General features: G+C 40.3%; 1 protein-coding gene across 3 annotated transcripts; it reads right to left on the minus strand.

The window, feature by feature from the left end:
• On the minus strand, positions 1 to 24,763 carry MARF1 (meiosis regulator and mRNA stability factor 1). 3 transcript variants are annotated; one of them, XM_064725692.1, is made up of 27 exons: positions 24,655 to 24,763; positions 23,302 to 23,506; positions 21,158 to 21,829; positions 20,051 to 20,225; positions 18,486 to 18,712; positions 17,578 to 17,695; positions 16,737 to 16,909; positions 15,508 to 15,942; positions 14,821 to 14,990; positions 14,555 to 14,716; positions 14,130 to 14,319; positions 13,250 to 13,428; positions 12,270 to 12,350; positions 11,376 to 11,612; positions 10,534 to 10,653; positions 10,093 to 10,268; positions 9,640 to 9,860; positions 8,842 to 8,984; positions 7,472 to 7,605; positions 6,759 to 6,961; positions 6,056 to 6,283; positions 4,619 to 4,849; positions 4,297 to 4,509; positions 3,519 to 3,579; positions 3,281 to 3,421; positions 2,585 to 2,755; positions 1 to 2,453 (listed from the first exon to the last, which is right to left on the minus strand). In XM_064725692.1, the coding sequence occupies exons 2-27, from the start codon at positions 23,446 to 23,448 to the stop codon at positions 2,221 to 2,223; spliced, it is 5,241 nt and encodes a 1,746-aa protein (XP_064581762.1). In that variant the 5' UTR covers positions 23,449 to 23,506; positions 24,655 to 24,763; the 3' UTR covers positions 1 to 2,220. The 3 variants fall into 3 exon arrangements, with proteins under 3 accessions (XP_064581762.1, XP_064581763.1, XP_064581760.1); XM_064725693.1 differs by having other exon boundaries at positions 21,683 to 21,829; positions 23,302 to 23,509; positions 24,655 to 24,726; XM_064725690.1 differs by having other exon boundaries at positions 23,302 to 23,509; positions 24,655 to 24,726.
• Between the last annotated feature and the right edge of the window lie 1,653 nt (positions 24,764 to 26,416).

Consider the following 26,416-nt stretch of genomic DNA (forward strand, 5'->3'; position numbering starts at 1 on the left):
TTATGCTTGCTTGAAAATTTTATTGACAACTGTTTGGTCCCAACACACAAAACAGCACTTGAGCCACAAAAGAAAGTGTCCAAACAAAGTAGACAGCTAAGAAAAGAAGTCTTTCTTATCTCTCCCATTCCAAGGAAAAAATAGTGCATAAATTGAGGGCTTCAGTGACATTTTTTCTTTTAAACAAACATGAATCTGAAGTAGTACATTTATTTGCTAAATTAAAGAATTTCATGGTTGCAATGCTTTTAAATCTGTAAGTCACATCATTCATTTAACCCTTTGGATAAAAAAATATATTGCAATTCAATTAGCTATTTTGTTACACTATGAACACAACTTCTCAAAAGTATTATTCTATTACTTTCAAACAGCAATTTCAGCAGAATCACACATGAATCCAGATAAGATATGCTGACCTCCACAGGTGGTATAACCACCACATTACTTGGATAAACACCATATTTTCCTCAGAAGCAAAAACCTGGTTTTCTTTAGTGCTCCAAATGACTTGTAGCTGCATCTCATGAAAATACCATTCCAGGCAGGTCTCTTCTCCAATGCATGCTCTCCTGAAACAAAGATCTATAGACTGACCACTGTCAACCTTATCAAAGGTAAGGTGAAAGCAGATTTTCTTGCATTTAACTCACTAAAAACATTCCAAGAAAACTTACTTCTAAATTTCTTCTTCCATAGCAGTATGTCTGTAGAGGTTTACTGTGGACTCAAAAATACTGTGCCATAATGCTCAGAAAAACTTCCCAGTGTTTCTTTGCACTCACAATGGCTATAAACTCACTACTGGTAATACTTGCCTGAATATAAAAGATTTTATAACAAAATCTGACTAGTAAAATTCTGTCCATAGCCATTGTTCAGTGGCATTTCCTGCTGCTGGCTGAAAAATTAGAGCCTGTGTTCCATCTCTTGCATATTACAATAGAATCCCTCTAAAAAAAAAAAAACCTCAGTTGGCCAGTGGAAAACTTCTAGTATAGGTTCTTTCAATACTACAAGCATTTATTTGCTGCCTGGCAAATACAACCCATTGTAAATGCCATGGTTACCCAGAATGGGTAGAAAGTCTCACACCTGGACAGTTCTGCTCACTAGAGTTAAGGGCATCCACTGACTCAGCCTCCCTCCCAAAGCTGGCCCTGGCAAAAGCCAACACAAGATACCACAAATTCAAAAAGCTGCCAACACTAGGAGTAAGTCTCAGAATAAAAACAGACACAGCTAAAAGACAGCACATCATCCAAGGAGCTTCCCATTTCCTGAACATGCTTAAAAAGAGAAAACAAGGTTAAGCAGAACAACCTTAGCATTTCCACATGTAGCTAGAACTTTCCTTACAGGTGGAAATAGCATCAATGCCTTCCATCACCAGCCATTTTAATAAGACCTGCTCCATTATCTGTAATTTATGCATTAGATGCATATTTCAGAATCTTCCTCACTTCATTTCTAGACACAATGAAAATGTGTGTGTCTGTATCTTACACTCATGACATCAAGACAGTCTTTCCCTTAACCAAACCCATGCCAGACAAACCCAATATGAGGGAAGGGTAAAGCATCAGTGTCCTAGAAAGCTCCAAAATGAACTGAAAGCTACAGCAAAAACACATTTAAAACAAGTTTTACACCAGACCCACAGCCTCCTACAGACATCTTTAACAAGCATTTCCCATGCAGCTACAAGTCACCTGAGAGGTCAGAGAACAAGTTTCCCCTCGGGAGGACAATCAGCTCCCCTCACTCTTGTCATCCCCAGTCAGCGAGTTAAAATTTCTCAACAGGCTTTTGAAAGACAAATCATGCATTTCATTAATACTGTCTGAAACAATACCAGTAAGCAACAGCCTATAGAATACAATATGCTACATGTATGATTACATCACCAACAAGGCTTAAAGAAAATAAAATCTGTTCCATGTTTGTTGGATTAATATTTTGCTTTTACTGAACACGTTTATGAAAAACTGTAAAATTTAAGAATAATTTAACAAATGCCAGATTTTTTTTCAAAATAATAGAAAAAAATCTGCTCTGCTAACAGCTGTGTTCAGTGTAAAAGGAACAAAATTTTCACAGAATACATTAAATACAAATTAATTCCTCTAGGTTTTCCATTAAAATACACATGGGCTAGCAAAACAGCTTTACTTTGTGCACAGTCCATAGGTGTTTGTCCTTCACACTAAAAAGAAAGAGTTAAAGCTTGGTTACAGGTGCAAGTGAGAAGTTTGCTGCCAATTTGACCTTGTTTTTGTGTTGCTTTTTGGCTGGGCTGTCCGTTGCTTCTTTGTTTACTTGGGTTTCAGAGGACTGACAGGGAGGCACTGAAGCATTCTCTGTGGTGTCAGACACCACAGAACCAGAGATCAGCTTTTCTTGAGCTGTGGTAACAATTGTCTGTTTTTCTTCTTCTGTTAAAATCATTATCTCTAAAAGAAATAAGACAACTCAATTTACTGATGCTGTTTTTTAAAAAAATACAATTTCTCTGCCGTTAGACAATAAAATAGAGAGAATTCATCAGCCTGATTTGAAGCAACAAAGGGAGGCAAAGTCTTACCTGGGAGGGGTGCAGGGCGTTCCTCAAACTGGATGAGGTCTGCAGACTCAAGAACCACGGGGTCAGGTCTCAGCTGGGGGGATGGCAGGCAGGAAGGGACTGGCTCACACAGGAGATCAACAGGAGATGTGTTTGTGAGGCAAAGAAGTTCCTGCTCGGTTTGATTAGAAACTACAAAGATAAGGGAACATTTTCAGAGCATCTGTAAGCTGTGAAGGTGTCACTGCTGTCACAGGTAAATGTAAAGTCTCCAGATGCAAACCCGAGGATTTCAGAACTATGCTCTGTTTGAAATACTAACACCAACCTAATTTAATTAATGCTAATTAATCACAGATTCATTTGCTCCATCAAGAGCATCTAAGTAAATTCTCATCAGAATACAGGAAACAATGCTAGCAGAAGCTGCTGCTGACCCTCATCCCTCATTAGCTTCATGTCCGTACACTTCAATTTCCACCCAATCCCTGGGAAGCAGAACCCAGAAGCTCTCTCCTTATACACACACATTTACAGACCAGCACCTCAGAACACAAGCCCAACCACAAACTCAGGGAAGTTCAACAAACTTTCAAGCCAAATTGCATATTTACACAAGTTCAGATTTACTAACTCACCTTTCCCTGTGCTGCTTCAATTATTCTGCTTATTTCCCCTAAGATAATAAATTCCTTATATAAACCAACTTTGCATTACCATTGCTAGGCCCTCCTAGATTTAGTTCCATTGAGGAAGTGGATCCTTGGGTCTCCATAATATGTCCATTATTGTCAGCAAGTTGATTTCCATGATCATCTACATGATCAGCAGGGGGAAAGCTAGGTGAGCTAAAACGAGCTACAAAAAGGCAAATTCATTTGGTTAGTTAACTCAAGCTGCCTCTTAAAAAATATAAAAGAAAACCAAGATATTGCTCAAAATGGCAATGGCTTACTTTTCATATCATTCTTCAGGACTACAATTCTCTTATGGCCATGTCCTTTAATCCAGACCACCTGTTAAGAAGGAAGCAGAGTTGAACATCAGCCCATGCTAAGCTCATTTGCTCACTGCCTTTCACCCAGCTTTGCACTGACATGATTTCCAACAGTAACCTAAAGCACATTGCTAATCTGCACTACACTAGTCAAGTAAAGGCTCAAAGTAACTGATACCAAAGGCAAACTATAGTGCCAGAAAGTACACTAAATAAACATAAATGAAACTAAATGTTTAAACATGGAACTGAAAAATTCTTTGTCACTCTTCAGAAAGATTGGCCTACTTGAAGGAAATACTCTAGTCACAAACTATGTCACAGAATTATCCCAGAGCACTTAGGATATGTGCATGACAAGAACATGGCACTTGTGACAAGGTCCCAGAATTCACTCCCAACCCAATAATGCACTCTGATAAAAATGAAGGTTCAGTACTGTACAACCACTCTTTCACACAGACAGAAAATCAATTCTCTCACTCAGAGATGCCAGGGATGTTTACAGTCTTACTAGGAACAGTTCTTAAGCACAATTTCACCAAAACACGTGTGCTGGTTGATTTTCTTCTCCTGATTTCTCAGCAGTGTATTAAAAATACAAGTGGTATAAGCCTCTCTGAAGAAGGTAATTATTCCAGTAAGTCACCCCAACTAAAAGAAACTGTGGTTGTGTAACTGCTTTTAATTCATACAGAAATCTCAATGTAATTGTGCAAAACTGAGTTCTTCACACCTGTGGAATTGCTCCCAAGAGCTCTTCTAAATTATTGCATCCATATGCTTTAGGCTGCAGCACTTCTCCTGTGTATTTGCTGTATGCTACTGGGAACTCATGAAGAAAAATTTGCTGATAATGGTAGGTGTGAAGTAAGGACCTCACATTCTTTGCGAAAACATACAGATTTGTAAGCTTGACATATTCTTCTGCTGCACCATTGGTAAAAACCTAGCAGAAAAAGAAAAAAAAAAAAGGAGAAAGAATTAGAGCACACACTCCCATAGCTTCCAGGCACAATGGCTTTTCAAACATTTCAGAAAAGCAAAAGCTTACACACCTCAACCAAGTAAGGCAGACTCTTCAGGAGTTCAGTTAAGGTCATAAATCCATATTCACATGGATTAAGTGAAGTACTGTGGACTGTTTCATAATGTTGCTTAAGCTGCTCAACTGAGAGCAAGGATGTTCCATCCCAGGACATCAGCAAGACCAGCAGCTGGGCAGTCAGAGTCCGCAGAGATTTTCTGTTTATCAGCTGAATTTGCTTGCCAGATTCTGTGTCAACCACCTGGAAAAATTAATTGGGAAAGAAGTTAAGGACACAGAAGTGACTGAATTAAAAGTAAGATGTATAGCTGGGGTTTATTTGAGCATAGCTGTTACCTGATATTCCTCTAGCAAAAGACACACAAAATCAAGCACCCTATTACATGTAAATATTAACTCTAAATATACAAAACCTGTACAGCTGTGCAGCAGTTTCTGTCCACTGGCAGGTATGATTTTACTCTTTGTTACAAGCCAGCTGGTCCTGACTGAGCTCCAGCCTACCACCAGCTGCTAAGTCAACAAAACTGGAGCAACTAAAGCAATGTGCCCACATCCATGGAACTGCAACCCCTCTTTTCCACTGGCACAGAAGACCACCTATGTATTTATATTCAAAGTCTTAAACCACAGCTAAAAAAGAAAAAAGTAAAGGAACTGAAAGCATTAGAAGACTGAAAACTACTACAGTTATCAGAAAATCTTTTCACAGGTAGAAGTCAGGTGGGGAGAAAAAAACAATTTGTACTCTTAAAATAAGTACTAGAATAGAATCTTTCACTTATCATTTGTTAAATAAACATAAGTATTCCCAGAGAATGCTGCAAGGTTACAAAGGAGCAAAGATAATATCATAAGAATACAGAAATTTCATTTAAAACCCTTTTAGAATTTCCCCTTCCTGATGTAATGCTGTACTCCAGAAGAAACATTTCATTACAGGTACTGAGCCACATCCTGTGAGAACCCCTTACCACAACTGTGATATTTGTAGTTGTTCCCAGGACAAGGTGAGAGATGACAGAATCTGACTACATGTTCTTAGAAGGCTAATTTATTATTTTATGATATTATATATAAGAACACTATACTAAAACTATACTAAAGAATACAGAAAGGATACAGACAGAAGGCAACAAAGAATGATGATGAAAAACTCGTGCCTGACTCCTCAGAGTCTGACACAGCTGATGGGGATTGGTCATTAAGTAAAAACAATTCACATGACACCAATCAAGCAATGACCAGTTGGTAAACAATCTCCAGACCACATTCCAAAGCAGCAAATACAGGAACAGCAAATGAGATAATATTGGTTTGTTTTTTCTCTGAGGCTTCTCATCTTCCCAGGAGAATAAATCCTGGCAAAGGGATTTCTCAGAAAATACAACAGTGACAACACAACCCTCCATGTTCCAGAGGGATAACAGCCAGGGCCAAGGGTTACCTTCACCACGTGGCAGAGTTTCTGCATGAGGGCTGGCACGGAGCTGACGTCGAAGTCGTGCAGGCGCAGGGCGTAGCCGAAGGTGCGGCTGTACTCGGGCAGCAGCTCAGCCAGCAGCAGCGCATTGTCCTTCTGTGCCCGCAGCAGCTTCACCAGCTGGGCAGCCACTGCCTTCACCTGCTCCACCTCTGTCAGCGCCAGGATCTTCTCCTCCCCACACTCCAGCACCTACACAACACAAGAGACACTTGGCTGAGGTGACTGATGCAGTTTGGATGAGCAAAGTGTAAGCTGCAGCTCAAACTCAGGGCCTGCAGGCAGGGATTTGATGTGCATCAGGACTCAGCCACCTCAAAAGCTGTTTGTACAGCAAGCAAAACTGTATTGTCTGAAATAATAAAACAAGCAGCAAAACTGTTTACTTTTTTAAAGCAAATTGAGCACAATTATAATAAAACTTAGCTCTGATTTTGAGACACCAAGTTTTGTCTGAATTTCTTAACAAACAGCCTCCTGAATGTGCTCAAAACCACGGACCATTTTACCAAAATAGCATTAAGATTTTCTTAAAAACAGCTGTCTTAACATTACAGGTGCAGAGTTTATAACTCACACTAAAGTTTATGAGAAATATAACCCCAGCTGAAACAGTTGTGTATACTCCAGAAAAATGCTTTAGACCACCTTATGATTTGGAACTTACAAGTAAGACATCTGGTATGGCTTCAAAGAGTTCAAGTAGTTTTGTAAACCCATAGTAAGCGAGTTTGCACTGGCGCCCAAAGTGGTGGTGGTAACAAGGAATAAATTTATTGAAGGGCATTCGGAAATGGGGCTGGTGCCGCAGCAGATCCACCACCTCCTTGGAAAACTGCTTGGTTCTTTCAATTTCCTCCTGGGTACGCTCTAAAATTAAAAAATAAAGCAAGAGCTACATTCCAACATGCTTATGAAATGTAACAGAATACAATAAGCAAACAGTGGCTGGTTTTCAGCATGATCGTGTATTATGCCAAGTCACTTTTCTTTACCACTGAGACCTTTATTAGGCTTACATGTTTAAAAGTCCAAAATAGTCAGGTTATCAGGCCTTTAGAAGATTTTTAAATGGCCAAATATGTTGGTACTTTTTCCTGTATGAAAACAATCCACTGCCTAATCATTCCACAGAAAGCACAACTACCTGCAGAAGTAGTAACATCATTTTATGTTTTCTGCCACCTGCTTTCCTGCTCTATTTTAAGTGTTCAAAGAATGACAATCTTGATTTGCTAGAACTTAGTTGCTAAGTTATAAAAGTAGAAACACCATTATACAAAAATCCAAGTCACTCCTACACATTTGAGTTACTAAAGCTTTAGAACAGTCAAAGAACAATCTACTTAGAAACTGCACAAGAAACTTTCATGGACATACCTCTTTTAGGAATACAAATCACCATTTCATTGTCTTGCTGTGACAAACAGATGGTTGTATCTGGAATTTCTGATATAATATCAGCCAGTTCACACACTCCATACTCAGTAACATCCCAATCCTTAGAGAAACACCTGAAAGTTTCAAAAAATTGTGTGTAATATAAGTATTAATGCATGCTGTGGAGGCAAAAAATACATTTTTTGGTAAGCTGGGAAAGTAAGCTTCAAATCCTAAAAAACATAAAGACAATTTCCACATTGGCAATACTATCCTGGGAAACAAAGGGAAACTTTGAAATCCATTCCAGCCAGAGAGGTAAGATTTGCTGTCAGATGAACAATCAGTGTAACAAAGAGCTGTACATATCAGCCAGTGGTTTTAAGTGCTTTAGGAACATGTCATTGTGCTGTGTATACAGCTCCAGCTGGCTGCACTTCTACAGAGTATGCTCTGTATTTGCTCAATATGTTATATGGCTGTAACTATCTCTTTTAAACAAGAATAGGTCTCAAGAGAAAGCAGAGACCATCTCCTGGAAAACATCATATTAAGCTTGCCAATACCGTATAACGTATTCAAATGTGTTTTACTCTTCCCACTTTTCCAATCAAAACCTCTCAGGAGCCAGAACACTTTACAAACACTCTTATTCAACAAGTGGCCAGTGCTGACTCTACATTAAGTAGATTTATAAAAAACCAATAATGTATTTTTGCCAAGAGTGGAAATGGCAAAATTTCCATGGCACATGATTTACAGCACACATGTGAAGGTAGATTCACAGGTAGCTCCAAGATGCCATGGTTTGTTTAAAGCACACAACTATTAAGTTCTATCTTCCTATTAAAGAAAATACCCATCTTGGTTGTTTAAAAAACCCAAATAAACCCCTACTTTTTAGGATGCTAGCACAGAGGGTTCCAGACAGGTATCACTCCTAATTTTTGCCACTGCTAGATCCCGTTAAAGCAGTAAAAGTAACTCCTGGCAGTTAATCTATTCATTTAATATCTCCTTCTGAAAAAAGCCTAAGCTAAGTTTTCCCTTTACTGTTCATGTTAATGTGCCATGACCTACTTGCTTAAATTCAATGCTGCAGTCATGGCTTTGAAGAGAACTAATGAAATACAATAACCCATTTCCAACCCCAATGAAGTTAAATGAACCTTAAGTACCAAAGGAAGAAATAAAATATGGCAGAGAGCTTTTAATTTCTGTTTTCATTGGAAGTGTGACCTTCCATATTGCAATGAAAAGGCAATGTTATGGCCACAGTTTTGAGATTTTATGTGCTGACTCCTCTTGCACTAGGTATTAAAATCACCATTAACAGGCAGGCCCTGCACAGTTTCATTAGGGTAACTTACCAGTGGTAAGCCTGCAAGAATTCCCTCACAATAACTTGCTTGCTGGCCTGGGACTTGAGCAGCTTCAGTAAATCTTGAGTGAAGCGTTTCACCTGAGCTCTGTGTGTCAGCGTTAACAAGCGCTTGGAACCCATGCCCAGAATCTGAAAGAAAACCAGATTTGGTCACTGACATCCAGCACCCTCAGCATTTAAAAGCCAGTATTAGTATAGGTAGGCTAGAAAAAGAATGTAATAGAGACAGCATCTGGAATGGAGCCTCATAAGGCCCCTCACTTTCTGTGCCAAGAACTACTTTGAGAAATCCAAAAATTCATCCATGAGTGCTACTGCAACTTATGCACATTTGTGCTGGTTATTCAAAAATCCTACAACCAGCTACTGTTCAAAGGTGCAAGTGAGTGTGACCACAGGGGTTTTGTAATAAGGTTACATGACTTATTTCTCACAGAAATCCCTTCAAGCCACAGGCTACAAATCTCAGCCTAAATCAAGAGCACTCAGCATTTGCAGTGTTCTTATGCTGCACACAGCACAATTGAAAACTTTTACCCAAGCACCAGCCATAGGTCAAAAGCAGCTTCAAACTTTATTCCTGAGGTTTTCCCAGAAGTTGTTTTGAAAGGGTGGGCACAGAAACAGCATCTCAAAAAAGAATACACCCACCAAGGTTGAGTCAACCAGCTCCTTCAAGGGGCACTAGGTATTGCCCAGCACCTATTCTACAACAGCAGCCAGGAATTGAGATGGCTGCAGCCAAAATTGCCCAGGCCAGAGTGGCCAGCACCACATCACCCACCTGCAGCACATGAGGCACGGCTTCCAGCAGCTCCATTAATTTGGAATAGCCATAGTCAGACACTCTGCATTGCTTGGCAAAGTGGTGATGGTAGGTTGGGATGAACTTGCTGACAGGGATGACACAGGACGGTTGGTTTTTGAGCAGATCTATCACTTCTCGACTGAACTGAATGAGCTGGGGATTACCTACAGGGCTCTTGGAACGCAGGAGCCAAGGATCTACAAACAAAAAAAGTCATTATTGTACCTTCCACAAATACTCTTCCACTAAACACTTTACTCATGGATTGAAGCTACAGCACAGGAGGAAAGTATGAACATTCAAGGTGAAAGTTTCTCCTCATTAAAAGTTCAAACAATTATACATATTTATTTTATTAGCAGAACTTATCAGCTCAATTTTTAAGCATAAAATCAGTTAAGAGAAAAAGCTTTAAGCAGGAATATTTACCTGCAGTAGGAGGTGGTGGTTTGTTATGTATCCATTTGATAACTTTAATGCCATTTTGGGCAGTGGCAATGTTAACTCCAGGAACACAGGTAATCAGATGTTCTAAGGGAACACCACCTTGGCCTTCTGGCACCATTTCAAGATCATTGAACTCTGACATATAACAATCAGGAAAACTATGGAGGCAAAAAAAAGCTTCCATTATACACTAAAATATCACTATAATAATTGTCATAAAAACTTCATAAAATACTTAGTTAAAATAAGTGCTGTTTTTGCTAAACAAGATTTTTTTAAGTAATCACTTCATAGTGTATTCATTTGCTCTAAAGAGTGCCATTTTATGTAAGAACTGAGTTTATATACAACAGGTAATTCCTAACAAGTTTTTAGTATGGTCTGATGGGTTGAAGATTTAAAAGAGAAATTAAAATACTTTACCTTAGTAAAGGCACAGTACCCTCATGTGTCTGTAGAAGACTGTGAACTTGGGGAGCAAATGTCTTCAGAGACAAAACCACAAAAGGAATTCTATAAGAATCTGGATCAAACTCATGTTCACTGCAAGAATAAGAGGTTCAGGTTTATATGCTTTAACATATATCTGTGTGAGCACAGATATTAAACATAATACTGTATGCACATAATATACTGTTACTAGTAACAATAGCACTTGTAGTACAGTACAAGCAAATTTCATAATTTTTCCCCAAAAGAATACACCTACAGCAAACTTCCAGAAGTAACATTTAGAAGACCATATTTTTATTACCTAATAAAACTTTCACATTATATTTTAGCAGCACATACCAGGCAGTTAACAATAATCACCTAATAACTGCTCTACTAGCACAACCTGGCAGCTGTTGAATTAAACAAAAAACTTAATACATGGCTTTAAGAAACCTGCAACTCCCTATGAATCACTTACTAAATATAGCTGGAGGACAAAATCAGCAATAATTACATAATGAAATTCAGGTAATAGAAGTCTCTAGTATGTATAACCGAGGAATGCAGGGAACCTTCCAGCTTCCATTAAAGATGTGCTCAATCCTGGCAGCAGTGCTAGAACACAATCATCTTACCTGGACACACCAACCCAAGAGAACTGCCTAGAAAATCCCCTGACCCATCTCACTACTTTCTGCCTTATACTTGTGAACATATGAGGAGTGATTAGAGCACATTTTGAGAACACACACCTCGATTTTAATATACAGGCTCACTATAAATGCTGTTCAACTATTTGAAATATTTATAATATTTTATACACAGCTTACATAAAGTCTTTATTCAGGCAATGCTGCTTACAAACAGGCTCGTGATATTCCAACTCTTCAAATATTATTGGGCTACAGTTTGCTGAGGAGCCATCGTGTGACTGGGAGGATCCCAGGGGGCTCTGCCTGGCCTGGCTGCTGGGCAGGAGGCACACGAGCCTGCCACTGCCCTGGTCACGGATGGCCACGGTGTCCGTCAGTCTGTACAGGTCTGACACAATCAGCTTACGGCCAAACCTGACACGGAGACATGGAAAGAAAGGCATTTATAAAGGCAGCTAAGGCAATGCTGTCATCTGCCTTTTAATAAACAGGAATGTGCTAGAAACAATTAAATGCAGAATGTTAAGGTAACTAACCTATTCAATCAGTGCAGAAGAACTGAGCAAAACACTGAAAGTAAACCCCCCTAAAAAAGGCCAGTTTTGTAGGAGGATAGAATATAAGAAAATAAAGATAGCATGGAAAGTAATCTCACCTCTAAGGAGTTGCAGCTGGGCCAATTATCAAAGATTAGGAACAGGCCTGACTTTACCAGGCCACAGCTGTAAGCAATGAGAAGCAGAGTGCTAGAAAAGAGTGGGGTGGGAGGTTCAGAAGGGCACTGGAGTCAGTGGCTGCTTTTAGAAGAAGAGTCAGTGCTCAGAGGAGCTGCCCATGAGAAACACCAAGAAGGTGTGAAACTTTTGTGATAAGGAGACAACAGTGTGGAACCCCTGCAATAAGATGGCAACACAGTTTTGCCATGATTGCCTCTGGGTACAAAATATGCTGCAGCACCTAAGAACAAAAATTCATAATTCTCCACTCTGCTAATCTAAGTCACTGCAAACAATGATACATGATCAGATTCTTTTTTTAGAAGCACTAAAGAGGAAGCCACCAGGAACTTACTTTTTTTCATAGATTTCTATGAATTTGAACACAGGCAAGCAACAAGCAGGTGCATCCTGCAGAATGGACATTGCTTCTGAGCTGTAAGAGAAGTTTTGCCTCATTAGCATAAAATTAATCTGTTATTAGACTCCAGCCTAAATAAGCAAGATATTTACAGAAGCAGTTTATGAACTATACATAAAACAGGACAAAGTGTGTTCCTTTCCATTCCAGCAGTACAAAAGTTGTCATTTTAGATCAGTGAGCACAAGTAGTAACATTTCTGCTAATTCATCAGGTCGTGTCTCTGAAGGAGTTGCAGCTTTCATAGGTGGTGCCAAAATCTGAGCATCTACAGAATTCAACAAAGCTGCAGCATTAGCAGTTGCCAGCCTGGTCATTACATTACAAACTTTGAACAGGCAAGAATTAAATAAAGCTGCAAATTATACAATGACAAGTACTACATAATTGTAGAATGGTTTCACATTCTGTGAATAAATGACAACAACTTCTTTCCTAATGCTTTCTTTCAGTAAGAAAAAAATAAATACTTGTATTCTCACAAGCATCAGCACTCAAGTTGTATCATGTTCCAGGCAGCAAATGAAATGCTGTTGGTGTTTCCAACTGTGGACCCACCTCAAAAACTAAATTCATACACACTTTCTCAGAAGAAAGAAGAAATAAAGATGCTCAGTGTAATCTTAACTCAGCTGCACCAATTAAGTTAAAGGTGTATGAGTATTATGCAGGAATAGTAGCATAGCTATTAAACCCTCTTAAATAGGGATCCAGAGTCTTCAGATGGAACTTAGAATATAAGCAGTGTAGAAATGCTAAACTAAAAACCAGCCTAGCTGTATTTAACACATTCATCAGGTCACACAACAGATTTTCCTTTACTTCCCTATTATCCCTTTAAGGAGTATTTTAAATAATCTCTCAGCTACTAATACATGCTAGGACAATTAAGAAGATGCCAAAGTGCTTATTACCTAAGCAGAGAGAGTGATTTACTAGCAGCTCCCGTTGCTAATGAGACCTGGATCCTCTTACTGCCAATTTTGTATCTGTGCAGACTGTTGACAGCACTGATGGCTTCTTGCAGATTCTCCATCTGAACCATAGCCTTCAGCTGGTAGTCTGTGTGGGGACTGAGCTCCACACTTTTTACCTGAGAGGAAGAAAATACCTCATACATTTACACCAAAACATCAACCCAAGGCAAATCACCACCAGAGCAGTCTTGCTCTGGCCAAGAGCCAACACCACAAGGGAAAGGAGTGTGATGAACCACAGCCATGAGGGCAATGCAAACAACGGCCAGGCAGTGATCCTGGACTAAAGCAAACTCATGGTATTTCATTAACACAAGCATCATCTTTCAATGTAAAGATTATGCCAGAAAAATGCCATCCACAGATCTGACAGAAATAGGACCGCTGACCTCACCTTCCATAATTGCTTTTTATCAATTCACACTTGCCCTGCTTTTGATCGCTTCTGCCTCAAAACAGTTTTTACTGTGATTTGTAAGCTGACATTAGGAATTCAGCTCTACAGCTTAAAAAGGTTATCCTGTTAAAGCTTAAGTCTCATCCCTACATACTAATGTGCCACTTAGTAAGAATTTTATATTAAAAACTTCAGAATATCAGATCTATGAAGACCACACAATTAAAAACCTAGTACAAGTGGTTATCTGTCTTTTTAATGAAACAAAAACCAAAACCACAATCCATCCTTTTAACAAAGTTTAAAAGTCCTGCTCCAAAACCTCTCTCTTTCTGCTCACCTGAACCTAAAACCACATCCCTAAATACATATACAGGAACTATATAAAAACAGATTTAATAAAAGAATTTGAGCCTTTACCTTGCCATGTCTTGAAAAGATTTCTTGTAAGTTTTGCTGCAACTCTTTTCTGGACAATCTGTAATCTATGTTGCTGATCTGAATGTCTGCACCATTTGCAAAGGGATCAGGGCAGTCTGTACCACTGGTGTGATTCACTACATTGAATGTGAGTGGAGATGATCTATTTGAAAGGTTGGGAGACATACTCCTGGGTAAAATAAAAATATTTATGAGCTGAAGGAACTGCACAACTCCAATATATACATGTCAAAATCAGATAATAGGCACAAATGCTTATTTATGCACTTAACCTAAAAGGGATTTTCCCAGTACACATGTGAAGGCAAAACAAATTCCAGCACAAGCAAATAAGCTGTGAATAATCAATGTATACACTGATGAAGTCTCACTTTCCCTCCCAAGACAGACAGACAGACACTTACCGAGATGACCAGCAACTCTGAGACATGAGTAAAGGACTGAGTTGTCTTGAGGCCGTCAACTTACTGAAAGCAGAAGGATAGCTGACCTGAAATACAGTTTCATCTTTATCTTTTTTATCTACAGGGGAATTGGTAATGCTCCTGGAAGCAGAGGTCTCTTTTCTATTTACAAATATACATAAGAAAAAGAAAAAACATCATGTTGCAGAATTTGCATTAAAAAATATGTAACTAACATCTACATATTTTTTTATTCTTAAACATACTTCTGACTGTTTTTGGAGGATGATTCTCCTGCTCCCATTTTTTTGGTTGCCAGAGACACAGAAATTGCTGCATTCGAGTTACTCTGAGGAGAAGGAATTTGTTCTCTTAAACGTTCTTGCTGGTTTTCAGTATTTCTACTGACGTTCTTTGATTCGAGGCGGCACAGCTCCTATGTGAAACAGATAAAAAAGGTCAGCATCAAAGCACCACTCATCCCTTGCCAGAGGCCTTCTTTCTGATGGAAGGCTAGATGACTGACCATTTTTTCTTTCTTTTCACTGGTATTTCATAACAAGGAATTTTTGATTTTCTGTGGCAGAAGATAGTAAAGTGCTAAGTGCTGGAATGTTCGCTACACTATAAGTCTAACCCTACCTCTCTTAAAACAAGCAAAATGGATCACCCTAGATGTTACCTATCACCAGTGCAGAAGTCAAAAGTGGTTAGAATTTGAGAGCAAGTACCAGCAGTATTTCCAAACTGACAAAAACGTGGCAGGGACGGGGAACAACAACCACAACATTAACTGCCTGTTTCCCAAGCAGATGAACACAGCCCTCATTCAGGAATGTCACCACACGTTACAGTTGTTCATTTATTAGGACTGACAAGTTAAAGCAGTAAGAGAAACAATCCTCAGAACACAAGGAAAAGCAAGAATAGGGAACAAGGCAGAACAACAATACCTGTAAACTTTTGACATTTGCAGGTTTGATGACAGATCCATGAATCTGGAATCCCCTCCCAGCAGAGCCTTTGGTACCAGCAGACTGATCATTTGAATCTTTGTTGAGGAGGCACAACTTCGTGTTCTTGTTAACTTTTTTGGGAGACTTGACCTTGTCAGTTCCCACAAAGCTGGAGCTTTTTGTTTCATTGAGTTCTTTGTTTTTGGGAGTGAAAGACACTACAATCCTGTTTCCAAAAACATCCTCATTTTCCATTCGCTTCCGCGCCCGCTCCGCGCTCTCCTGGTTCAGGAAGCGCAGAATGGCGCTGCTGCCCGAGATGCTCAGCACCTTCCCCCCACAGTTGTCTGACAGACGCCGCAGGCGATTGCTGACACTTTTGCTGTCTCTGTTTGTTGGCAGATTATAGACATATAACAGTGTATGACAGGCCTGTCAAAAGGGAGGAAGGTTTAAATTTGATGATGCCAGAACACCCTCTGGTTCAAAAGCAATAGTTCTAACACTGGTTCTGGTGACTGTGCCCTCCTCCCACCACCCCCATCCCATCACCAAGTCATCCCTTTTGCAGCACTCAATTTGTTTGAAAAACTCTCATACCAGGATAGATCCTCAAAATTCCATCTCCAATATAAACTCAGAATAGATTACAGAGTCCCTATCAATTCTCTAGATGAGAAAGCACCATTGTTAACTATCCAATAACCTATATATTCTATACATGCACGTGAAAGCATATATAGGTCAGGAAATTATTTCAAGAAAGAAAAAGTCATAAGTGCTGTACAAAGACACCACAACAGATCCAGAGGGAATCACCAAGGAAGGCAAAAATCCAAGAAAAGGCACAATCACTAAAAACTTAAGAATGCATTACTAAGATGTCTTAGTGCACAACTAAGTTCTTACCCAAACTTTCTGCAAGGTAAAGAAAAGTAAGCAAGATATTAATAAATATTTTACCAGGTAGTGTAAGAATGTGCCTCTATTATTTCACTTTTTAGTTAACTACTTTCACATTTAGTATTTCACTCTTCCTGCTTGAAAGCAGAAAGCAAACATTCACATGGTAGCAACTGACATACAGACAGTGGCCAAATACACAGGAGACATTCCCCATCCTAATTAACACACATGTAATTTCAGCCTGCTCTCCTCCTAAATTACAACAAAACTGCAGTTTGACACTTGAAAATGTCTGCTGCACCAAGAACTAAAATATTTACCGGCATTTTCAGTGGTAACCTCGGTGGCAAGTCTGAAATAAATTCTTCAAAACAAATAAGTTCATGGGCATGATGTAAGAGTGCTTCTGAAGCTTGGTTTTTATGTACCAAAATGATTCGGAAACCATGGCGATGTCTCAGGTCACTCAGCTCCAAAGCAAAGTTCACATCCGCTGGAGGGGGGAAAGGAAACAGGCAAGGAAACACTTGAAAAATCTAAAACATATAATTGGAGGAAAATCCCATAAATCTCACTCAACAGTTCTATTTCTCATTGGAAATTTCCAAGGAAAAAGCACCAACAGCTACAAGGCTTCTCAGCCAATATTTAAATCAGCAGTTCACATTCAGTCTAAAGACAAGGGCTTCCTCTGAACAGCAGCTTGTAGCAATTCATCAGCAGGGCACTGGACTGATACTGGGTATTTCTATAGCAAACATTTGTTTAGCTTCAACAGCTGAATGGATTCCAGATTTAACTGATATATAATATAGAATATGCTGCTATGAGAATTAAAAACAGACATTTTGCTCAGACCATATATACAACTCCATGAGTTTTAATTTATGAGCTTCCTGCTGAAGCTAAGTTTAGACAGTAGTCACACACACACCTACTGATATTCAAAAAGGCAGCAAATCATAACAGTGACTGAACTGAGCCAAGTTCTCATCTTACTGTCCCTGCTCTTCCTTTGATGCCACTGACATTAAGAATTCTTCAACAGGTCAGTTAAGGCTGAAACACCACCCTTGGAAATCAAAATAGTGCCATATGTAAAAATACCATGGAAGAGAGGACCTGAAGCCAGCACTGCAGCTGAGTACCACAAACACTTACTTGACACAAGAACCACAGTGGCAGGTGCAATGTGTGTATCAGCAAATCTCCTCAGACTCTGTCTGAGTTTGTCATCAGCAGCATTCTTGGCTGTAGCATTGATGTGTGCAACAGTCACCTGTGGAAATACATAAATACACTCTGAAAAAAAGCTTCAATATGAACTGTGCTTACTTCAATGGAATTTTAAAAAAAGTTAAAATACAAGCTCTTGCATGCACTCTTAATTTAGGTAAATTAATGCACACATGCACAGAATAGAATACATAGAGATGTAAGCACTAAACTTCAACCCTAAGTGTTCAGCAATGTCTTTGGGGTGACTTCTCCTGCTCTGCATTAAGGATCACAACTCATACACCTCAAAAACATTCCAAAAAATTGTCAACCTGTTAACATATCTGTAATTTAGAGGGCGGAAATTTCTGACATAGAAATCAACACAAAAAGTTATAAAAAAATACCAAGAAACAGAAGGTATCAATGGAAAATATATGTACTGTAAAGGTACTCCAAACAATACAGGTGTCCTTACCAATCAGCAGAGTACTCACCAACAAAGTAAAAAAGTTAATTTCACGGAACCATAGCTCTTTTAGGTTAATAATTTAATCACAGATTTGAAGGATAACAAAAACACCACCACATTTTACTGGATGAGATAAACACACTCTAGTGAAAACTAAAGCTAAACCAGTTATCTACAGAAAACAGAATGCCGATTCACTTTGAAAAACTATCACAGCAGCAAAAAGAAGAGAAATCAGTATTAGAGAGCCCATCCATAAACTGAAGATGCACTAAACCCACAGAAGCAAATAAAGCTTTAATGAATGTGAATCAATCTTGGCGCACTCAAAGTACACAAACTCTCAAGCAAGAACACCAAGCTGGTGCTGGTTGGATACCTGGCAGTTGTTTAGCTCCTCAATGACTTCTTTATTTTCTTTACTGATGTCACACACACAGATGAATTCTGCCTCTCTGTGACCTTTAAAAAACTTCTCCCGAATCCTCTGCACAACTGCCACAGCTGAACGGCCACTGGGAACTGAGCAGTTCTCAATGTCCCAGAAGACTCCAATGGGGGGCAAATTTTCCAGAACCTGGCCTGTTACTGCAACTTCTGGGGACCCTGTGCAGGTGTAAGAACACAGCTCATTTTTATTTCCAAATACTGAAAATATTGTACTTAGCACAGTATGATCTTTGCACATGAGAAGTTTTATGAACAACATTCCCAGGAATGCAAGTTCAGTTTTACTCTCTTAAGGAATCCAACAAACAATCAGTCTTAAACAAAAATGTAGTCACTGTCAGATTAGGATAAAGATGCACGACAACTCTGACTTCACTTTTGAGCTCTCAAACAATCAAATAATGTATTTTAAAAAAATTACCAAATGTCACAAAAAAACTGTCTGAAGTTGTGCAATACTTGGTGCTGTATCAGTAACAGAAGCAAAACATGGAAGCTGTTCAAATTTACATTGTGGATTAGATAAGAAATCCAAATGGATGACATGACCAGTACCATGATGGGGATTAGAGAAAATCGAGGCAATACAGAACTAAAAAAGTATCTTACAGCTCAGGAGAGTGAGCTATGGAATTTTTGCTACTGTAGGCTAAGCTGGTGTTTCAGCACTCTGAAAATAGATTTAAATTTGAACTAACATTATATAACCATTCCATCCCCACAAAACAACTTGATAAGAAACATGAGGAACAACACAGAATCCTCACAGTTCAAAAACAAGCTACAAATTAGAGAATTTAAAATAAGGCACACCTGACAATCATATTTGTTTGTGAGTATGTTGGTTGGTTACCAAAAAGATTCACTGCAATGGCATTTGGTAAAAGACACTTGATTGATGTGTCTCACCTTAAAATGCAGGCAGTTTTAAAGCAGCAGTAAAACTCTCAATTTCTTAATATTCTGTGACTTTAAAATTTATAACTTTTATACTAGGTATTGATGACTATGATTTTGTAGTTGAAGCAGTACTAGCATTGCAGAAAGACCAAGCAATTATTTCACACAGTATTTTCCTCTTAGGAGCACTTGAGAATAAATGTTACACCTTTACAGCATATGGAGTGACAATGGACACTAGACTACGAAAATACTTTACAAATATGGCTGAAGATAATTTCTTTACATATCACCAAAACAAAACAGCTTCCAAGTCAGCAGAATTTCTTTTTCTAGATCTTAAAACAGTAAAAACAAAAATAGTAAAAGCAAAACTCTACGTAAACAATACAGTAAATTAGATAAGTAGTCAAAACATGTAAAACCAAGTAACGAATTTTCAAAACAGACACAAGGTATTTTTTTACTGCTTAGTCTTCTGTGACTTTATAGAAGTTTCCAGATAATAATACAATTTAAGAGAACTCTTGCTGTGTAACAGTAGCTAAAAGGAGAACATCTACTAAATGGAAGTTTCAAACAAATGTGGTTTACCATATTTCTGTGGTGATTTGCCAAGGCTGCTTGCCAGTATCAAACTCTTCTCATTTCCTGCTCCTTTGGTTCCACAGCCATTACAGATTGGGATAGGAACAGGTGCAGTCTGTGCACTTGGAGGAGGAATATTTGGCCAGATTTTAGCAGCATCAACTAGGCTGTTCCTGGTTGGCTGTTGGGACAATTTTTCAGAACACTTGTTTATTTAGTATACAATATTAACACATGCTATTCCATGCTACAAACACTCTGCTTCCTTTCTGCAACAAATGCCAGTTCAGATTTCCTTTGCAATGCTGATTAACAACAGTATGATGGCATGAAGGAAGCTTCTATCCCAGATTTCCAAATGCAAGGAAAGGTTCTACTAAACTCAACATAAACTCAACATGCCACCTTTAAGTAGTACTAATATGTATCCTTTAAAAAAACCAACAAAAACCAGAGACCTAGTATACAAAACCTGCACATGGAGAGTAGAGGGTGTGATAATTCCAAATATATTGAATTGACCAATTAGTTCATTAAAATGAACTAAATATAACTCATTTTTATATTGGAAACTTAAACTTAGAAGTTTAAGTAACAGATATTGCAAAGTTGAGTTTATTTCACTAGAAATTCCTAGTAATAGTTCTCAATTTTACTAAATTAATACTAAAGTATAAAGTACAAATTTGGGAAGACTGAACTAACATCTATCACACCAAACCAAGACTAGAATATCCTTGAGGCATAAGATGAATTGCCTGACTTACAAATGGCTCTTTATTGATCAGCTGCCCAAGGGTACATCTTAACTGCTGTTAGCCTCTTCCCAGAGTCCCTACCATGGAACAGTTTAATTGGAGCTGTAAAGAGGAGATGACTGAAAGAAGTTAAAACTCCACTCAAGTACATTACAAGAACATTGTGATAGTTCTTTTGTCTTCCCATTGCACTGAATGTCATCTCAGGAAAGAGCTCAGCTTCCAAAAGGCTGTCTCCACAACCAAGGGGGGGGTGCAAGCTGCACCCACAGGAGCTGTTGTTTCACTCAAGCTACACACTCTTGACACGAACCACGCAGCAGAGTAAGGAAGGAGAAAGGAGGGGTGTACAAACCTTGCTCAAGCAGTCAGTGCAGTAGTGAGAGCCCTTCAGACACACGGGGGGCACCACGTTTAGGTGCAGAGGGTTGGCGCACACGCGTGGCGGCAGCTCCGGCTGTGACCCGTGCTCGTCCAAGTGCCCCGCAGCCCCCGCGGTGAACTCGGGACAGGGGAAATAGCCAGAGGAGGATGGGCAGCTCGGCAGGGCTGGGAACTGATGCAGCTTGTGCACGTTACCGTGACACGGCTGGAAATGGAGTTTTCCACAACAGGCCAGGTGCTGACAGGAAGATACACTGTTTTCTACACACATACCAGAGAACTCACTGGGAATTCCTGCCAAATTGCTTCTAGCTGGAGGGTTCTTCAGTGAAGATGCAGACTGATAAGCAAATCCCGACCCTACTTGACAAGTTATCGTCCCAGTGCTTTTTGAGTCTAATAGTGTGCCAGGGTGAATCAGGTTCCCACCTCCACCACCACCACAATGCATTTGTGGAGTGCAAGAAGAGTCAGAGCCATGAGCACAGCAGCTTACTTTGGGGCCAGGGGAAAGCTGAAGTTGCTGTTGCTGAAGAGGATGAACATCAGGAAGCGGCACTGCTGGAAACAATTTAGAGCCGGCATGAGGAGATGGAGCATCCTTCAATTCTACAGCAGCTTTCTTGTTCTCCATGTAATCTTTCTGGAAAATGAAAGCTCAGTTACATTCAGGTACATGAATAAAACAATTTTATAGGGTAAGAAGCATGTATTTTTAGACTATTATGATTTTAAAGTGCTATCTTTATGACTACTATCACCTTACTGACTGAACGTGTAAAATGTTAAAGAGAACCATGCCAGTTACATGTGCCAGCCCTAGGAATACTGATATCAGTAGACTTTGGAAGCAACAAACCCAGAGAGCTATAAACCAAACAGCAAGGAGTCCACAAAACACTATCAAAAAAGCAGAAAACTGTTAGGCTTAGGCTAAGAGAACCACTTCACAAGTTGCAGATCCGTAAGTTGTCATATTTTAGCTCGAATAAAGATGTAAAAATGTTATTCAAATTGTGAAAGTAATGTATTAAAAGAATATGACTTAAAAAATTAGAAATTACATCAAGCAGGTAATACAGCAGAGGGCAAAGAAGGCTACAGTCTCACAACAACTAAGTGGTTCTTGTCTACTCTGATTTAAGATATCAAGATGTAAACACAAAGGCACAAACTAAAAGAGAAAGTTTTTTAAAATGCCAGCAGTGAAAACCAAGCAAGGTTAAAAGAAGCACAGAATAGCCAAGGTCAGCAGAGGTAACCTGGACAGAACATTGCTACAAAACTTCTGAACAACTTCTATTTTTCAAATTGAATTTAATGCATTTCCTACCATACATGAATGAATAATTAATTACTCATTACTCTCTACTTGATGCTACATCTCATGAAGATAAACTCAGCCAAAAATCTGTCTGGAACTGATTTATATTCCAAATTCCAGATTTTATGGCAGCTTCCTTCCTAATCCTCAACACATGAAAACAGCAAATGCTCATCCATTTCTCTTATGTCTTTACTTAGGCAGATTAAATGAGTCTGAAGAGTGTTTCTTAGCAGTTAGAGCTCACTTGCTCAAGTACCTAATTGTGTTGTACTACTCCTTCTAATCCACAGCCCTTTGCCTCTTAAATGCATAGAATTATGTACATTAAAGGAACATTTAAAGAAATGGAAACAAGGGAAAAGTAGGACCTTGTGAAGAACAGTATCCACAATTGCTGCAGCTACTACATAATAATAATAATTCAGAGAGCTAAATTTGCCTCCAAACTAACCAGATGAATTGGAAGCATGACCTCCCCACTCTGCTCTTCAGCAATAACTTGGCAGAGCTCCCCAGAAGCTCCTCACGCACCTTTTGGGCAGCCAGCTGCATGGCCCCAAACAGCTGTGGAGAGGAAAGCCTGACAAGCAAAGCAGCTTGTCCCTTCTCACCACCACAGCTGTGAGCTGTGAACACAACCCAAGGCCCCAAACCCCCAGGCAGGTTTTGTACTCACCTTGGCAGCTGCTGCCCCCTCCTCCTCCGCCTCCCCTCCCACCCCCTCAGTCATTAACACCCCTGGAGTCAGTCCCCAGGCCCAGCACTCCCTCAGGGCAGGCAGAAATTACCGTTTTTGCACTACAAGGCAAAGCCTTCTCAGCAGCAGAAAAGCAATCAGAAAGCTTCCAGAGCCATGGCTTAGCATCATTCTCTTGTCTCTGAAGCCATCCCAAGGATCTATTGCAGAGGTTCTCTGTCCTGTTTCCTTCCATCATACAGCCAAACAAAAAGGTTCAACATCCTTTCATCCCCCCTTCCTTTCATTCTTCCCACCTGCTAAGAGGAAAAAACAAAAAGCATGCTTTAAATAATCTTTAAAGCAAAACAGATAAAAATCAGGGTGGTCTTAAGAATTCCACTACTGCTCTATTAGTGAACTTGCATTAATTATGTTAAATTTAATTTTGCCTATGGCCAAGGCCTTAACTCCTTTTTAACACAGGAATGCTCCTTATGACCCACAGCACAGAAGAAACAGTCTGAGGAGAAACACCTTGAAGTCCATGGCATTAGCTGAAGTCACACAGCTGCTCACATAAAACAGTACCCCCAAACTTTCAGTGCACTCTCCTAGAAAGCAAATCCAGGGGGCAAGAACAGCTCAACTGTAAATACACAGCAGGTGCAACTGAACTTGGCTGTGACAACTGAGCTGCATATTCACTGTTTTTCCATTGGTTAAGAAAATCTATACACGACACACCTGTATTAAGCACACAGTATTTAGCATTTAAACAGAGCTTTGATTATTAAAAGAACTTACAAGCACTTCTGCTAATCCTCAATATAGCTTTACAGAAACAGAAAGAAACATAAAGCTCAGTACCAGAAAAACAATAGTTAGCAATGAAGCGTTTTACTCTCCAACTCCGTGCTGCATTCATTACACTCCACTCCTTTGAGTTCTTTTGTACTTAATATTAAACACAATAATATAGAACACATTACATGGCACTACATTTACCTCTGCATTGTTTTTAACCTCGAAAGAAGTTTTACTTTTTCCTTTAAGCAGAAATATTTATTCACACGAATTCTAGCTACCCAAAATTTATGCTGCCTACAACATCAAGTTCATCAAGTTTTACAACTCTAGAGTTCGTTACTTTCGCATGTGGTTGATAGCAGCGGTTTATTCGGAACTAACACAATAACTGAAAACAGTAAGGGTGACATTATCCCCACGTGCCCGCGCTTTGCCTTCCCTGTTCCGAGGCTCCCGGGCCGCTTCCAGCCCGACCCTCCCCTTCCCTCCGCAGGCCGCCCCCCGGACCCGGAGCGCTGCGGGGCTCCGGCCGTCCCGGGCCGAGGCGGCCGCAGCTCCGGCCGCGGGACGGGCCGTGCCGCGCGGGGCCGGCCCTTGGCTGCCGCAGCAGCCCCGCGCTGGCGGGGGCCCGGCCGTGCCCCCCGGGCCGCCTCACCTGCGCCGGCCCCGCCGCCCCGCGCCCGCCGCCGCCGCGGCCCCTCCGGCCTTTGTTGTCCTCCCTCCTCCCGCTCCGCTCCTTCTGCCGTCAGGCACCGCCGCGCGCCGCAAAGCAACGCGCTGCCGCAAAGCCGGCTGTCGTAACGCCCCGCGCCCGCCTCCTTTAAAGCAGCGGCCGTGAGGCGGGTCCGGAGCGCTGCCAGGGGGTCAAACAAGCACTGAAACCCGGGTAAAACACACAGAAACCGGGGTGAAACACGCTCGAAGCCGGGTAAAACACACAGAAACCCGGATAAAACGCCCACAAGCTGGGTTAAAACACGCACAAAGCGTGAAGGTGCCTTCAGGGAGGCCTCAGAGCAGGGACCGGGCTCTGCTCAGGAATTGATGGATGCCGGACAGTTCCACCTGAGCACGAGGAAGAACTTCTTCCCTGAGAGTGCCCGAGCCCTGGGACAGATTGTCCAGAGAGGCTGTGGAGTCTCCCTTGCTGCAGATATTTCAGAAATCTGCTGTTTGCTTATTTTAAGAGACATGTCTGACATCTCTGTGCTTTCTCTGGGTGCCTTGGGCATCATTAGCTATTCCCCAAGTCAGATGTATACAGCTTGAAAATACAAAGCAAAGCAATAACTGGCTAACAAAAAAAAGAACAACCTTCTAAGAACCCACTGGGTTAGGCATTAGTGTGACCCCACCCCTTGACAAAGCGCCTGAAGTCTGGCGCCCAAAGAAACATCAAGAAAGCTTTGAGCATCCGCTCAGGGTCACTGCTCTGTTGATGTGGTGGCACTGCCAACTCACTAGAGGTCACTGGGCTTTGCTCATTTCAGGATTGTGTAAATTTCCACTGTGGTATATTTCCTCTTGAATCCTTGTGTTGCTAATAGTGCTTGTCTCAAGAACCCTACCTCTATTCCTAATTTTCCTGTTCTTGTCTTTCCACAGACGTGGCTCTGTCTCACGGTTTGACAGCTCCCTCGGAAGGCTGGGCCAAAGTGATGCAGCCAGTCCTGGTGTCCAGGCTGGGCTTGCTCCTCAGCTGGTGGCCGAGCCCCTCAAGGAGGGAGGTTAGTGACAGCACAGGCTGGCATCTGCTTTTTGCTGCCTCAGTGTCTTTTGATTATAATTGTGGTATTAGGCTAAGCTGGAATTTACTTGCACCTTAACCTAAGAGACTGCAGGCAGCAGCAAGGAGAAGCCCTGGTGACAAAACTGAGAGCCACAGCCAGGCTTGCCAGGGTCACTGGGAGTGTCACTGCTGTGTGCCAAGGCTGAGAGAGCTGCTGCGTTCTGCTCTGCTTTAAAAAAACAGTGCTGTTAATGAGCATTTGACAGTTTCATAAAAAAGTGTCAGTTTGAGATATCAGAAGGTTTTTAAAGTAGTGAGAATCTGTTTCTTGCTTAAGCCTGTGAAAATCTGATTCTGCATATACAGATTACAGAGAATTATATAACATCTTTAAGGAGACAAAAATTTGTTTTATTGCTGTTAAATACTTGCTCTTCAGTGACAGCAATATTTCTATATGATATTCTAAAATGTTTGTCACATATTATGGGTGTCAGTAATTCGTTTGAACAAAAAAAAAGCAGTTCAGGAGTTTGTAATGACAATTGGTGAGCAGTTTCTGGTCCATCCATAGAGTGGGTGGTGTGGTGAGTTATTTAATTCTCTAAGAAAAGCAAGTATCTTTTTCCAACAGAAGTTAATTGCCAAAAGATAAGGTGTTACAACCTTACCAGAACTTACAGTGGAT

The sequence above is a fragment of the Zonotrichia leucophrys genome, chromosome 14 (assembly GCF_028769735.1).
Source record: "Zonotrichia leucophrys gambelii isolate GWCS_2022_RI chromosome 14, RI_Zleu_2.0, whole genome shotgun sequence".
In the NCBI taxonomy this organism is placed as follows: domain Eukaryota; kingdom Metazoa; phylum Chordata; class Aves; order Passeriformes; family Passerellidae; genus Zonotrichia; species Zonotrichia leucophrys.